Raw genomic sequence first — 14233 nt, forward strand, 5'->3', positions numbered from 1 at the left:
ACAAAATAAAACAGCAAGTGGTGTGTACAAGGAAATTCTCTGTGCAAATTCACATGATCAATTAAGGCTTTGTAACTTTATAGTCCTATAAATTTATGAAACAAGGAAGAACGGATGTTTATCTTTGAACCAGTTCCATCCATGTGTGGATGTTTTATTCCAATTGACTCTTAGTCATGTTAAGTTATTTGCCTTACAATTGAACTCATACTTCTCCATTGAGGCCACTTTATTAAGTAACAGTGTCAGTGTTAATATGTTGCAAAAGCATGATGGCAACATAGGTAACGACAAATGGCCAAACAGCAATCTCGTCGTGGATGTGTGAAAGAGTGATTTCAACAGACTATAGCTAGCATTGAACAAAATGAAAAAAATGTACTTACAAAAGTAACGTTTAATTCTGACTTACGTGCTTTAGGATAAAGCACATACTTCAATAACAATGCATGTGCAGATTCATGATGTATACTCACTCCAGAGCTGGTGTATTAGTGCATTTAACTTAATAGAGCAAGGTGGCACAACCACACAACACAGTTACAATAAGTACATTTTACTTAAATAGCTATCAGCAAACTCAGTTTTATAAAGAAGAACAAGAAATTATACAACCTGAAAGTGTTCTAGCAGGAAGAATATGAAGTAAGCAAAAACAGATATGTTTTTCTAGGTGAATCAAATCTACTTTTAGTTGTTTGGCTTATTGATTATCATCAAATAATTGATTTGGTCAAACATGTCAAGGGCATACTGGTAGGAAGAAGGAAGTATACAATCAGTACCATATTTGAGAAATGACAGATGAAGGGGGCAGGGCATTACAACATTGATTATATATTAGCTGGAGAAGGCTTCAGTGATCTTCAGTTCACTTTACAATACGACCTCTCAAGAAGATTTCCCAACACGACATCTAAACAAGAGCTGTTAAAACAAAAGTAAGACTAATACTTTATTTGCTGTATGTTTCTTTAAAATTATATCCATGGTTATTCTGATCCTTGCATGAATGTGTTATTAACAATATTATTTTCAGAAGTACAGCTCTGGGAAAAAATTAAGAGACCACTGCATTTTTTCTCTTTTGAATATTTTGATATTTTCAATTTTTCTCAGGTTGACAAGCTCTCTCAGAATCTGAAAAGCAAAGGAATGAGAAATAAGACGTGCATATAACATTTATGAGAGCAGCATGTTTTTTCACACAGACGTTTTCTGATGAATCCCCTTTTTGCTGTGCACAGATGAAGGTGCTTTCCTCCCTTCTGACATTGGGCTTGTGCCTGACGCTGAGCCAGCCAGGACAGTCAGAAGAGAGTTTGGGTGGCCCTTTCATTGAGAGTGCAGTGAAGGAGGCAAAAAGGCTTGTAGACGAAGCTTACAAATACTCCAGAGAAAAGTGAGTAAAAGTATTAGTTGACCTCTTCAGACGTAATCCATCAGCTCTGTCTTTGGTAATTGTGCCAAATGAAACAATTATCTCATGCAATATTTTGTCACTGAATAAAGATTACCCTAATATGAATGTTTTGTATTCCTTAAATCGCTCCATTTTTACAGTTTGTATCACTGTCAGGAGATACATCATTGTCATAATTTTGAATGATTAGTACTTTACATCTGCTTCTATACTGAGATGTTACAATGGCGGTCTATGTGCATTTCAGGAGTCTGGAGAGAGTACGTGGGAAGTTCACAAATCCATCCGATGTCCTGCGTCTTCTTAAGCAGCCTGCCAGGGACACTCGATCTGCAGTACGCTCTGCAGATTACCTGGAGAACACCCTGAGGCTGATCAGGGAGCAAGTCCACAGAACGCACAGCGCACACATGCGGCACAAACGCTCACTCAATGCAACAGGTCAGTACACGCACACTCACGTACATGCACACACATACACACACACAGCACTGACTAAATCCATCCATTTTGTTTCATGAAGTAACATCCATGTATGTGTGTTAACTGGGCATCCATTAATATGTTTATTAACACATGCACACATAAATTATCCCTCATGTGCATTAATGCATTTGTGTTTATGAATGTATCTTTTATCAGTTAAGTATGCATTTATTAATGTTTTTATTTTCAAATGCGCCCATAAATCATGATCTGTAAATTCATCAAGTAATTATTCATACATTTTAATAATCACATTATTTCATGTTAAGTCATGTATCCTTACTGTAAAGTTTTACTGAGCTTTTAAAAAGATACCTTTTATTTTGAATACTATAAGGAAAACGTTATTTAATATAATAATTGACTTTATGGTCAACTTAACAAAAATCTAACATGCTAGTATAAAGTTCTAGTTCTGTTTTGCCATTGGTGTAACAAACTGATAAAAAAATAAATAATAACTTTTAGCATTTTCCAGTAGCAAACAGGGGGAGTAGTCTGCTTAATCATACCCTATGTGTATGAATTTTGGGATTCCATTGATCATTTGGTGACTAATCTAGAATACATTTCTAATGTGGTACTATTTAATTTAAATGTAATTAATTGAAATATTAATTAAAGAACCATACATGCAGTATCTATTAAGTTAGACATAGAAACAGTCACAATACGGACAGATATATTATTAGTCTTCTTCAACCCTCTCTACTGTCTCAGACTTGCTTACTAAAGAGGAGCTGGACATCATTGTAAAGGTTACCGGCTGTGCCGCTCGGGTCAGCAAACCTTCGTGCCGCACCACCCCCAACGTCAACAAGTATCGCACCGCCACCAGCATCTGCAACAACCTGTAAGAGCACCAGGGCATTCACGGTTTTCACAAGCCTTGCACAGTTAATGGAAGGGGAAGTCTGTGTACGTTGCTGAGGTCTGGCGGAGGATTGTATAAGCCACAGGAGATGAGTCCATAACCCTTGAGTTCCTCAACTCTGATGTGTATTTCCTTCTTAGCAAGTTCCCTCGTCTTGGAGCCTCAAACACCCCCTTCACCCGCTGGCTGCCTGCTCAGTATGACGATGGCGTCTCCCGGCCGCATGGCTGGGACCCAACAAGGCGCTTTGACAACTTTATTCTTCCTCTGGTATGATGACAATAAATAATGTTCAATAACTGCTATGGTGGTTTAGGGTGGTCTGAAGATACTGTCACCAGTGCCCATGTACTGGTGCAAAAAGGTTTGTTTCCGGCCCACTACTCTATGTTATTCTTTTCAACTGCTGTCCAGTAAATAGATTTAAAGTATAAAAGAAGATATATAAATGCATCTACATATCTATTGTATTAATGTATATCATTATATTTACTGTTCCCTGCAGGTGAGAGATGTCTCAAACCGTATCCTGGCAACCACTGATGCTGGCATAGTGAACGATCAAGAATACACACACCTGATCACCCTTTTTGGCCAGTGGAACGACCACGACTTGACGTTCACTCCCTTCTCCCCCAGCATCCGTTCCTTCAGCAATGGCCTGGACTGTAACGCCAGCTGTGAGCGCACAGAACCTTGTTTCCCCATCCGGGTCAGTGAGTACTCTGACAACACATCCCACAATCTGGCCCTTCTAGCAGGCCCTGTGACTGTACAGGCAGTGTTGTATATCTGCCCCTTCTAGCAGGCACTGTGACTGTACAGGCAGTGTTGTATATCTGCCCCTTCTAGCAGGCCCTGTGACTGTACAGGCAGTGTTGTATATCTGGCCCTTCTAGAAGGCCCTGTGACTGTACAGGCAGTGTTGTATATCTGCCCCTTCTAGCAGGCCCTGTGACTGTACAGGCAGTGTTGTATATCTGCCCCTTCTAGCAGGCCCTGTGACTGTACAGGCAGTGTTGTATATCTGCCCCTTCTAGCAGGCCCTGTGACTGTACAGGCAGTGTTGTATATCTGCCCCTTCTAGCAGGCCCTGTGACTGTACAGGCAGTGTTGTATATCTGCCCCTTCTAGCAGGCCCTGTGACTGTACAGGCAGTGTTGTATATCTGCCCCTTCTAGCAGGCCCTGTGACTGTACAGGCAGTGTTGTATATCTGCCCCTTCTAGCAGGCCCTGTGACTGTACAGGCAGTGTTGTATATCTGCCCCTTCTAGAAGGCCCTGTGACTGTACAGGCAGTGTGGTATATCTGCCCCTTCTAGCAGGCCCTGTGACTGTACAGGCAGTGTTGTATATCTGCCCCTTCTAGCAGGCCCTGTGATTGTACAGGAAGTTTTGTATATCTGGCCTGTGTTTCTCCGTGATCCTTGGATTATCCGGTCCTTATCATCTGTCTTGTCTTTTCCTCTATGAGCAGATTCCTCCCAATGACAAACGTTTGCCCAGTGGACCAAACAGCTGCCTTCCAGTGTTCAGATCAGCGCCAGTGTGCGGCACAGGGGAGTCGGCTTACAATTTCGGGGCAGACGTCAACAGGAGGGAGCAGATCAATTCACTGACAGCCTTCCTGGACTTGGGCCAGGTTTACGGCTCTGAGGAGGGGTTGGCGCTTCTCCTCCGCGACCTCACCAATGACGGGGGCCTGCTGCGCGTCAACACCGAATTCACGGACAACGGGCGTGAGCTGCTACCCTTCGTTAAAATGAAGGAGAACATGTGTGCCACCCGCCAAAGAATCACCAATGAAACCAATGCCAGGGAGGTGCCCTGCTTCATTGCAGGCAAGCCTTTCAACTCTGTTCATCAGCGGAGTAGAACAATGTACTGTATAAGTTTAAAATAAACAGCAGAATGGTTTGTGTGAAATAGTTGTCAGACAGACACTAGGTATTAAATTAAGCTCTGTCGCTGTTTTGCCAATAATCATTAAGCCTACTGTATATTTTCTAGGTGATTCACGTGTGAATGAAAACATGGCCTTGACATCTCTACACACATTGTTCATGCGTGAGCACAACCGTCTGGCCCGGGAACTTCGTCGTATCAACCCACACTGGGACGCCGAGACGCTCTATCAGGAGGCCCGCAAGATCATGGGCGCCTACACCCAGGTCCCCTTAGCTGACACGTTCCACCAACACACATTGTGTCACTGACCTGCAAGCTCTCTGACACAGTGTCTCAGTCCCTCTCGTGTACAGTTTACAGTTGTGTTCAAAAGTTTGCATGCCTTTGGAGAATTGGTCATATATGTAAAATCTTTAAAGAAAACACGAGTGAGCAGGCAAACATTTTTTTTTTTATTTCTAATGGGATACATATTCATTTGTAGGTCATAACAGAATGGCACAATCAAAAAACAAAACATGGCATCTGCCAAAACATGGCAGTTTTAAGAACTGCATACCCTTAGTTCTTAAAACTGTGTATTGCCCCCTTTAGCATCAATGACAGCATGCAGTCTTTTCTAATAGTTATCTATGATGCCCCCAATTCTTGCAGGTGGTATAGCTGCCCATTTGTCTTGGCAAAATGCCTCCAGGTCATGCAAAGTCTTTGGTCGTCTTATATGAACCACACGTTTGAGATCTCCCCAGAGTGGCTCGATGATATTAAGGTCAGGAGCCTGTGATGGCCACTCCAGAACCTTCACCTATTTCTGCTGTAACCACTGGAGGGTCAACTTGACCTTGTGCTTAGGGTCATTTTCTGCTGGAAAGTCTAAGAGCATCCCATGCGCAGCTTTCATGCAGAAGAATGCAAATTGTCTGCCAGCATTTTCTGATAACATGCTGCATTCATTTTGCCATCTATTTTCAAGTCCCTTTAGAGCTCACACACCCCCAAAAAAAAATGGCTTTATATGATCATCATCCTAAAAATAAAATAGTTTTTTTGCATGATCAGTCATATTTTCAAAATCTATTTTTGCCAGGTTATGCAAACTTATGAGCACATCTGTACCTTGAATACTCTTACACTGACACCCACAGACAAGTGTCTCCTCTCTTTCGTCTCACTCTGTCTCAGGTGTTTGTGTTCCGGGACTACCTGTCCCATATCGTAGGCCCGGAGGCCATGAACCGCCAGCTAGGTCCATACCCTGGCTACAATGAGGACATCAATCCCAGCATTGCCAACGTGTTTGCTACGGCAGCGTACCGCTTCGCCCACCTGGCTATCCAACCCATTTTGTCCCGCCTGGACAGCAACTACAGGGAGAACTCTCAGTTCCCCAGTGTGCCTCTGTTCAAGTCTTTCTTCACCCCCTGGAGGCTGGTGTTTGAGGGTTAGTGTTGGGAAGTACTTCACAATCGGTCGTCTGTATTATCTCATTATTTCAGCATCCTGTTTTCACCTTCTGTCCTCCTTTAGGTGGTATCGACCCGCTGATCCGCGGTCTCATGGGTCGCCCTGCAAAACTGAACACTCAAGATCACATGTTAGTAGACGCTGTGAGGGAAAAGCTCTTCATGTTTGTGGAACACCTTGCTATGGACCTGGGCTCTCTAAACATGCAGCGTGGACGGGACCACGGCCTCCCTGGTACACACATCTTATCCCCTCTACAGTGCTACAGTTCTATCCCATAAAACAACATGATCTGTTCCAGGCACTCATTGGTATCTTTCTGTCTCCAACCCAGGTTACAATGCTTGGCGTAAATTCTGTGGACTCTCAACACCTAGAAATCAGGCTGAGCTGGCTTTGGTTCTGAACAACGCAGACCTGGCCCGCAAACTGCTGGAGCTCTACGGCACCCCAGCTAACATTGACGTGTGGCTGGGGGGTGTGGCCGAACCCTTCGTACCCAGAGCCCGCGTCGGGCCACTCTTTGCCTGCCTAATTGCCACCCAGTTTCAAAGGATCCGCCAGGGAGACAGGTAGTTAGAGGTGTTTTAGTGTATTTTGCCTATATAGTATCCACGCGTGTGTCTCTTGTCCTCACTATTCTTGCTGATCTGCAGGCTGTGGTATGAAAAACCAGGTGTCTTCACCTCAAACCAAAGGGCTGCCCTGAAACAAGCCAGTCTGGCTCGGATAATCTGTGACAACACTGGCATTCAACAAGTCACCCGTGACCCTTTCAGAATCCCTGGTAATGCGAACGGGCTTGTCAACTGCAACAGCATCCAACGGATTAACCTCCAGGCCTGGAGGGAGAATCCGAACCAGAATGCGAACACGGATCAGAATCGGCAGCAGTTGGACAAAGACAATGAGGTAATTGGTTGAACATCCACATCAGTTAATGGCCCAATTTTTCTGCACAAGCTAACATTGACATCAATACACCGCCCCTCGTCAAACTTTGTCTTCTGGATATCTCTCTAGATTCCCATGATGTGAGGTTTACCGAGGCCCTAGGTCCCAGCTGCTCTCAGCCCTCTCTGACCAGCTGGCTGGTAACTTTGTCATCCGTAAGAAAGTCCTGATTTTCTGCCAAGTGGTCTACAACAGGCAGAACCATCAGAACTCTGGGTTAGGTTTGGTGACCCTCTGCACTATACTGAAGCTGAGGGAAATGCTGGTCCTTTGCAGGTGCTCAAGGTCAATATGCTTGTAAATGATTGCAGCATTTTTAAAAAGGGTGAATGTAGAAATATTATTTGGCATTATGCGATCTGATATTTGTTTGGTCTTTCATACTGTATTTTTTGTTTTATTCATTCAACAACAAAAAATGTGAACGGTATTAAGGAAGCGTATGTTCAAGTCTGTTATCATCCACCCTTTTAAATTGAAGGTTTTGCTTATTTACTTGTTTAAATGTGTACTGTACATGTATTGTATTTTCTCTACTGCTTGTCATGGTTCATTCAGCAAATATAACATTTTATTGAAGGGCATAAACATGCATTGCATCAGAAAACTAAGACTGATTAATTATTTTCTTTGTTCTGTTTTTCTATAGTTACTATTCTGATTAAATAAGGCTTAACCTCTTACAAGACAAAACAACTAAATGTTGCTTATAAACCTATAGTAGCAATGGTCAAAACAGCTGAATGGTTAGACCTGGTTACTGATGTTGAACACTAAATGGAACAAAAACAGTATTTGTAAAAGATATTCAGGTTTTGTCACATTTTAATACCAATGTATATTGGGAGCCATGGATGGCCAATGTAAATATTTTCCAAATAGTAGTAACATTTTCCAATAAGGGTACATGAACTTGCATTTATGAATACAACAGTTACCATGAAAAAACTAGGAAAACAAACAAAACATTAATGATTTAATAATAATAACCCTGGTCTTATTAACAATTTACAAAAGCTTTAACTGTGTATTACCATTTGTTCATGTTGACACAGGACATTTATGTAGCAAGTGGTTTATATGAACAATACGCTATGAAATATAAACTATTCTTAACAAATTCTAATTTGTCAATGATTACAGTGGTGTAAACATTATTAATAAGGAAACTCAGTTTCCAGTCAAACAGACATGCCTATATGTTCATTCATCTATTTGAAAAAGTAATAAATGTTTCTTCCATAGCTCCTTATGCTGTAATCTACACACCAATGTCTTTGAGGGACTAAGTATTTTCACATTGTCCCTACATTTTGAGGAAAGACATCTACATCCTCCTTCTCTTTGAGATTTAATGCTGGTAATGTCTTCTTTTCCTCACGTTACCAACACTGCTCTTAGTTTGTGGCTGCCATGTACCTGCTGGACATTGCTGTCTGGCTGGAGGGCTAACATTTGGCTTCATTCTGCTGGGAGAATGGGCGAAGTTGGGCGGAGACAGACTTTTGTCATTGTAATGGCTGCGATTGTCTAGACCGGACATGAGTCTCGGAAGTAGCGCAGAATTAGCTAGGCCAGGCAGTTGTCTTGCTAGTATATACTGACTGACTGTTGTCCACAACATCAATACCCATAGGCTGCTCATCCTGATGACAGGGGACTTAATTCTGCCATAGACCGTTGTTGTTAGAATCCATCTGGGATATCTCTGTCCAGTCCATGAAATCATGATGATCTCGTCCATAGCAGTAGTTTGACTGGGTGGTGGCAGTGGTTGTGTTGGGCTGGTAATGACATGCAGAGGGAGGCATATTCAAAAACAAACTTTCACGTTGTCCCAGCAAATCAATATAGACATTTTAATCCTCTTTTTACATGAACATTTGTCCAGCTGTACACTCTATAGCATGTAGGTTGCCTTTTCAGACTGCTCATTAACAGTTAGGCCAAACAAACCTGGTTCTGGGAGGGATCCACTCCGGACACCTGAGCTCCTCCAGTCATCTGACAGATCAGCCATGAACACAGAACATCCTTAGGAACACTGCTCAACACATTCCAGGTGAACTGGTCTAGAGGAAAGAGCTGGAAGGGTCCAAACTGGCTCAGATGATGAAGACAGTCCATTATTCAACAAAATGTGGTGCAGTTAATGAAGAGAAGTCATTAAAATCTGTGTCATAGGTAAAGTCAAGTCAAATGTATTTTAAAGCATATTTAAAAACAAACTAGTCTCAACCAAAGTACTGTACAATCAAACAAAGTATATAGGACAGCAAATGAAAAAACATGCAAAAACATATAGCTAACTAAACATATTTTCATAGGACATGACAGACATAAACAGAAACTTCCTACACAATTGCATACTAAAACGCTAGAGAAAAAAGATAGGTCTCAAGGTGGGATTTAAAAACGTTGCTACTAGTAGTAGACTATTAGAAGATATAAAGGTAGGCTATTCCACAACTTCGGAGCAGCAACAGAAGAGGCATGGTCACCTTTAAACTTCAATCCGGACCGTGGACACACAAAAGCAGTTTGTAGGAAGACCAAAGAGTCCTTGAGGAAGAGTGCTGGCTAGAGAGATCCCAAATAAAGGAGGGTGCTGATCCATGAAGTGTATTAAAAACAAATAAAATAACTTTAAAATCAATCCTATATTGGTAGCCAGTGGAGATAGGCCAATACATGAGTGATGCTCTCTCTTCTTTGTACCAGTTAAAAACCTAGCAGCTGCATTTTGGACAAGCTGAAGGGGAGACAAGGAAGACTGACAGACTCCCATATACAAAGAGTTACAATAGTCCAGACGGGAGGAAATTAACGCATGAATAACTGTCTCCAAATCCTTGAAAGAAAGAGGTAGCTTTTTCCGGAGCTTGAAAAAGCTACATCTGACAAAAAAGCTCCCTCCAAAGATTTTCTATTGGGTTCAGGTCGGGAGACTGCCTAGGCCACTCCAGGACCTTGAGATGCTTCTTACAGAGCCATTCCCTAGTTGCCCTGGCTGTGTGTTTCGGGTCGTTGTCATGCTGGAAGACCCAGCCACGACCCATCTTCAATGCTCTTACTGAGGGCAGGAGGTTGTTGGCCAAGATCTCGCAATACATGGCCCCATCCATCCTCCCCTCAATACGGCGCAGTCGTCCTGTCCCCTTTGCAGAAAAGCATCCCCAAAACATTATGTTTCCACCTCATGCTTCACGGTTGGGATGGCGTTCTTGGGGTTGTACTTATCCTTCTTCTTCCTCCAAACACAGTGGAGTTTAGACCAAAAAGCTCTATTTTTGTCTCATCAGACCAATCAATAAATCAATCAAATGTATTTCTAAAGCCCTTTTTACAACAGCAGTTGTCACAAAGTGCTTTACAGATACACCCGGCCTTAAACCCCAAGGAGCAAACAACAGTAGTGGTGAATTTCAGTGGCTAGGAAAAACTCCCTAAGAAGGCCGAATTTTAGGAAGAAACCTAGAGAGGACCCAGGCTCAGAGGGGTGACCAGTCCTCTTCTGGCTGTGCCAGGTGAGATATTAAGAGTCCAATTGGAATAATAAATACATTTCTCTGGGCTAAATCCAGAGTCTATTTGATTTTAGACTAGGTCAGAAGTATGACCAGGTGGACAAGGACAGGGACAGCAACGGGCCCCCCAAACCAGGTAATCCGCAGGTGTGGACCAGGACCTCATCTCCTTCTAAAATTTAAAACTGGAGGAAACTGAGAAAAGTTAGTAGTACATCCCTCATATCCTCCAGCACAATAGTATAGCAGCGTAACACCTTGGAACTGAGACGGGGGGGGGTCCGGTGACACTGCGGCCCTACCCGGGGGAGGCCCCGGACAGGGCCCAACAGGCAGGAAATCAATCCAACCACATTGCCAGGCATCAACCAAAGGGACACCCACCAACCGCAACCCCCCTGAATGAGGGCCGAGTATTGCTAGCGGCGTACAGCCCAATTGCACAAGTGCGCAACAGAGAGTCAACAACAAGCCAATGACTCTTCCCCCGAAAGGCATTGGAGGGAGGGCATCCCAGTGGCGATGAGAGCCCACCTGGCAAGACAGCAAGGGTGGACAGTATCAAGCCTACTGGTCACCTTCACGCCCCTGGGCCAGGCTACACCTAATCATAAACCGTGCTGTAGAGATGAGTTTTTAGTAGACACTTGAAAGTTTGCACTGAGTTTGCATTTCTAACCTTAATTGGCAGATCATTCCACAGGAGTGGAGCTCTATGAGAAAAGGCCCTGCCGCCAACTGTTTGTTTAGAAATTCTAGGTACAATTAAAAGGCCTGCATCTTGCGATCTAAGGTTACGTGTAGGTATGTATGGCTGGATCATTTCAGCAAGGTAAGTAGGAGCAAGTCCATGTATTGATTTATAGGTTAAGAGTAAAACCTTAAAATCAGCCCTAACCCTAACAGGCAGCCAGTGTAAGGATGCCAGGACAGGAGTAATGTGTTCAAATATTTTTGTTCTAGTTAGGATTCTAGCAGCCGTGTGCAGCACTAATTGAAGTTTATTTATTAATTTGTCTGGATAACCAGAGAGAAGAGCATTGCAGTAATCTAATCTAGAAGTAACAAAAGCATGGATTAATTTTTCTGCATCAGTTTTTGTTAGAAAGTTTCAAATTTTTGCAATGTTTCGAAGATGAAAATAAGCAACTCTTGAGACATATTTCATATGTTCTTCAAAGGAGAGGTCAGGGTCAAGGGTAACGCCAAGGTTTTTGACAGTTTTTTGGGATACGACCATGCAGCCGTCGAGGTTCACAGTGAGATCTGCTAACAGACCGTCTGCAGACCACATGACCTTCTCCCATTCCTCCTCTGGATCATCCAGATGGTCATTGGCAAACTTCAGATGGGCCTGGACATGCGCTGGCTTGAGCAGGGGGACCTTGCGTGCGCTGCAGGATTTTAATCCATGACGGCGTAGTGTGTTACTAATGGTTTTCTTTGAGACTGTGGTCCCAGCTCTCTTCAGGTCATTGACCAGGTCCTACCATGTAGTATTGGGCTGATCCCTCACCTTCCTCATGATCATTGGAGGTGAGATCTTTCTTAGAGCCGCAGACCGAGGGAGATTGACTATCATCTTGAACTTCTTCCATTTTCTAATAATTGTGCCAACAGTTGTTGCCTTCTGACCAAGCTGCTTGCTTATTGTCTTGTAGCCCATCCCAGCCTTGTGCAGGTCTACAATTTTCTCCCTGATGTCCTTTCACAGCTCTCTGGTCTTGGCCATTGTGGAGAGGTTGGAGTCTGTTTGATTGAGTGTGTGGACAGGTGTCTTTTATACAGGTAACAAGTTCAAACAGGTGCAGTTAAGACAGGTAATGAGTGGAGAACACGAGGGCTTTTGTCACGTCCTGGCTGTGCCCCTAGCCATCTCTGCGCTGGGCTTGGGGCATAGCCAGGACAGGACAGGAGGTGGCCTTTAGCCACCTCTACTCCTTTTTTTGGTTTCCCCAATTGGAGGCAGGTGTTAGTTATTGCCTCCAATTGGGGACCCTATTTAAGTTTAGTTTGTAGGCCCCAAGGCGTGGTTCATTTTGGTTTTGTGTATCCTGTGTAAGGAAGACCCACGTCACTGGTTGCTGCCTTTTTGTTTGTTGGAGTCCTTCTTTTTTTGATTAAACATGGATTACCTTCCCTACCTCTACTCTGCGCCTGTGTCCTTTCCATCCCACGACCGTGACAGCTTTTTAAAGAAAAACTAACAGGTCTGTGAGAGACGGAATTCTTACTGCTTGGTAGGTGATCAAATACTTATGTCATGCAATATATTGCAAACTAATTATAAAAAAATGATACAATGTTATTTTCTGGATTTTTGTTTTAGATTCTGCCTCTCACAGTTGACAGAATCTAGACCAGTTGACAGAATCTAGACATGCTTTGTAATTAGGAAAAACTGCAGAATTGGCAGTGTATCAAATACTTGTTCTCCCCACTGTACACACATACAGCACTGACTAAATCCATCCATTTTGTTTCATGAAGTAACATCCATGTATGTGTGTTAACTGGGCATCCATTAATATGTTTATTAACACATGCACACATAAATTATCCCTCATGTGCATTAATGCATTTGTGTTCATGAATGTATCTTTTGTCAATTAAGTATACATTTAGTAATGTTTTTATTTTCAAATGTGCCCATAAATCATGATCAGTGAATTCATCAAGTAATTATTGATACATTTTAATAATCATATTATTTCATGTTAAGTAATGTATCCTTACTGTAAAGTTTTACTGAGCTTTTAAAAAGATACCTTTTATTTTGAATACTATAAGGAAAACGTTATTTAATATAATAATTAACTTTATGGTCAACTTAACAAAAATCTAACATGCTAGTGTAAAGTTCTAGTTCTGTTTTGCCATTGGTGTAACAAACTGATAAAAAAAATGAAAATAACTTTTTGCATTTTCCAGTAGCAAACAGGGGGAGTAGTCTGCTTAATCATTCATCATATGTGTATGAATTTTGGGATTCCATTGACCATTTGGTGACTAATCTAGAATACATTTCTAATGTGGTATTATTTAATTTAAATGTAATTAATTGAAATATTAATTAAAGAACCATATATGCAGTATCTATTAAGTTAGACATAGAAACAGTCACAATACGGACAGATATATTATTAGTCTTCTTCAACCCTCTCTACTGTCTCAGACTTGCTTACTAAAGAGGAGCTGGACATCATTGTAAAGGTTACCGGCTGTGCCGCTCGGGTCAGCAAACCTTCGTGCCGCACCACCCCCAACGTCAACAAGTATCGCACCGCCACCAGCATCTGCAACAACCTGGCATTCACGGTTTTCACAAGCCTTGCACAGTTAATGGAAGGGGAAGTCTGTGTACGTTGCTGAGGTCTGGCTGAGGATTGTATAAGCCACAGGAGATGAGTCCATAACCCTTGAGTTCCTCAACTCTGATGTGTATTTCCTTCTTAGCAAGTTCCCTCGTCTTGGAGCCTCAAACACCCCCTTCACCCGCTGGCTGCCTGCTCAGTATGACGATGGCGTCTCCCGGCCGCATGGCTGGGACCCAACAAGGCGCTTTGACAACTTTATTCTTCCTCTGGTATGATGACA

At 42.6% G+C, this 14233-nt stretch overlaps 1 protein-coding gene and 1 long non-coding RNA gene across 2 annotated transcripts; one reads left to right on the plus strand and one right to left on the minus strand.

Annotated features, from left to right (window-relative positions):
- The first annotated feature begins 832 nt into the window (after nucleotides 1-832).
- On the plus strand, nucleotides 833-7720 carry mpx (myeloid-specific peroxidase). The gene is made up of 13 exons (XM_010877498.5): nucleotides 833-941; nucleotides 1248-1402; nucleotides 1671-1864; nucleotides 2630-2762; nucleotides 2924-3053; nucleotides 3289-3495; nucleotides 4261-4624; nucleotides 4794-4954; nucleotides 5874-6132; nucleotides 6219-6389; nucleotides 6490-6727; nucleotides 6812-7067; nucleotides 7179-7720. Exons 2-13 carry the CDS (start codon nucleotides 1248-1250, stop codon nucleotides 7191-7193), a joined length of 2283 nt encoding a protein of 760 aa, XP_010875800.4. The 5' UTR covers nucleotides 833-941; the 3' UTR covers nucleotides 7194-7720.
- LOC114840880 lies at nucleotides 7534-9261 on the minus strand. The gene is made up of 2 exons (XR_003782876.2): nucleotides 9066-9261; nucleotides 7534-8893 (listed from the first exon to the last, which is right to left on the minus strand). It is a non-coding gene; the product is annotated as an uncharacterized LOC114840880 (long non-coding RNA).
- Between the last annotated feature and the right edge of the window lie 4972 nt (nucleotides 9262-14233).

The sequence above is a fragment of the Esox lucius genome, chromosome 14 (assembly GCF_011004845.1).
Source record: "Esox lucius isolate fEsoLuc1 chromosome 14, fEsoLuc1.pri, whole genome shotgun sequence".
In the NCBI taxonomy this organism is placed as follows: Eukaryota; Metazoa; Chordata; class Actinopteri; order Esociformes; family Esocidae; genus Esox; species Esox lucius.